Source organism: Rutidosis leptorrhynchoides, chromosome 4 (assembly GCF_046630445.1).
Source record: "Rutidosis leptorrhynchoides isolate AG116_Rl617_1_P2 chromosome 4, CSIRO_AGI_Rlap_v1, whole genome shotgun sequence".
In the NCBI taxonomy this organism is placed as follows: Eukaryota; Viridiplantae; Streptophyta; class Magnoliopsida; order Asterales; family Asteraceae; genus Rutidosis; species Rutidosis leptorrhynchoides.
In genome coordinates, this window is record NC_092336.1 from 207,726,302 (window position 1) to 207,727,796 (window position 1,495).

General features: G+C 42.3%; 1 protein-coding gene across 1 annotated transcript; it reads left to right on the plus strand.

Moving 5' to 3' along the window:
- Window positions 1–243: 243 nt before the first annotated feature.
- On the plus strand, window positions 244–819 carry LOC139841380 (uncharacterized). The gene is made up of 2 exons (XM_071831600.1): window positions 244–573; window positions 658–819. The coding sequence occupies exons 1-2, from the start codon at window positions 244–246 to the stop codon at window positions 817–819; spliced, it is 492 nt and encodes a 163-aa protein (XP_071687701.1).
- Window positions 820–1,495: the final 676 nt, after the last annotated feature.

The following is a 1,495-nucleotide window of genomic DNA, read 5'->3' on the forward strand; positions in this document are numbered from 1 at the left end:
ACGAGGTTTAGGGAGCTCATTACTTTTGGAGAAGGGACACCTGCTGAGAGAACTAGGCTAGAAGAAAGATATAAAGAAGCTAAAAGAGAGGCAAAGTAGACTGTAGCAATTGCAAAAGACAAAGCATATGAAGATTTATATAGGAAACTAGACTCTAAAGAGGGAGCTAATGACATATATAGGATAGCTAAATCTAGGAGCGAAGAAGTAGGGACTTAGTTAACGTCAATTTTATCAAGGATGATGCGGGTCAAAACTATAGTGAGAGAAGACCTTATTAGGAAAAGATGGGAAGAGTATTTTGCATCCCTTTTCGGTAGGGAAAGACCCGAACAGAACGGGGAACTCCACGAGGTTCGTGAGTATCAAAACAACTATTTTTGCATGAGGATTAACCAAGAGGAGGTTAGATCGGCCCTACGAAAGATGGGGAGAAACAAAGCAGTAGGACCAGACCAAATTCCGATTGAGGCGTGGAGGTGCCTAGAAGGAGATGGGGTTAGATGGTTGACAAACCTTTTCAACACGACATTTAGAAGCATAAAGATGCCTTTAGAATGGAGACTCAGTGAGGTTATTCCCATTTACAAGAACAAGGGAGATGCGCAAATATGTAGTAATTACAGAGGCATAAAGTTACTTAGTCATACTATGAAGCTTTGGGAGAGTGTGAATGAGACGAGGCTCCGACGCAAGACAAAGGTTTCAGAGAACCATTTCGGTTTCATGCCAGGAAGCTCGTCAATGGAGGCGATTCACATCGTTATAAGCCTTATAGAGAAGTATAGGAAAAAAAGAACCTACACATGGCGTTCTTAGACTTGAAAAAGGCTCAGGACTGTGTCCCGCGTGAGCTGATTTGGAAGACTCTTAATGCTAGGGGTGTCCCAAGTAGATATATAAGAACTATTAGATATATGTACGAGGGAGCGAAGACTCGTGTATGTACGACAGTAGGAAACACTGAGTTTTTCCCTGTAGAGGTAGGTTTACATCAGGGATCGACCCTTAGCCCATATCTTTTCGCTTTGATCCTAGACGAACTGACTAAAAGGATACAAGATAACATCCCATGGTGCCTAATATTCACCGACGATATTGTATTAGTTTCGAATTCCCAGGATGAGCTAAACAGAAGGTTAGAGCAATGGAGGATTGCCCTAGAATCAAATGGCCTACAGATTAGCAGACTTAAATCGGAGTACCTTAGATGTGATTTCAAGATGAGCGAAGATCAAGAGGATATAGTGGATGTCCGAATCGGGGATCATATTTTACCTCCACAAGAGTCTATTAGATATTTAGGCTCGATGCTTCACAAATCAGGAAGGATAGATGAGGATGTGACGCATCGTAAACAAATAGGATGGTTGAAGTGGAGGGCAGCGAAAGGGGTGTTGTGCGACAAGAAGGTACCTCTTAAACTGATAGGGAAAGTCTTCAAGGTGACAATCAGACCTGCCATGTTGTACGAATCAGAGTGTTGGCCTATGAT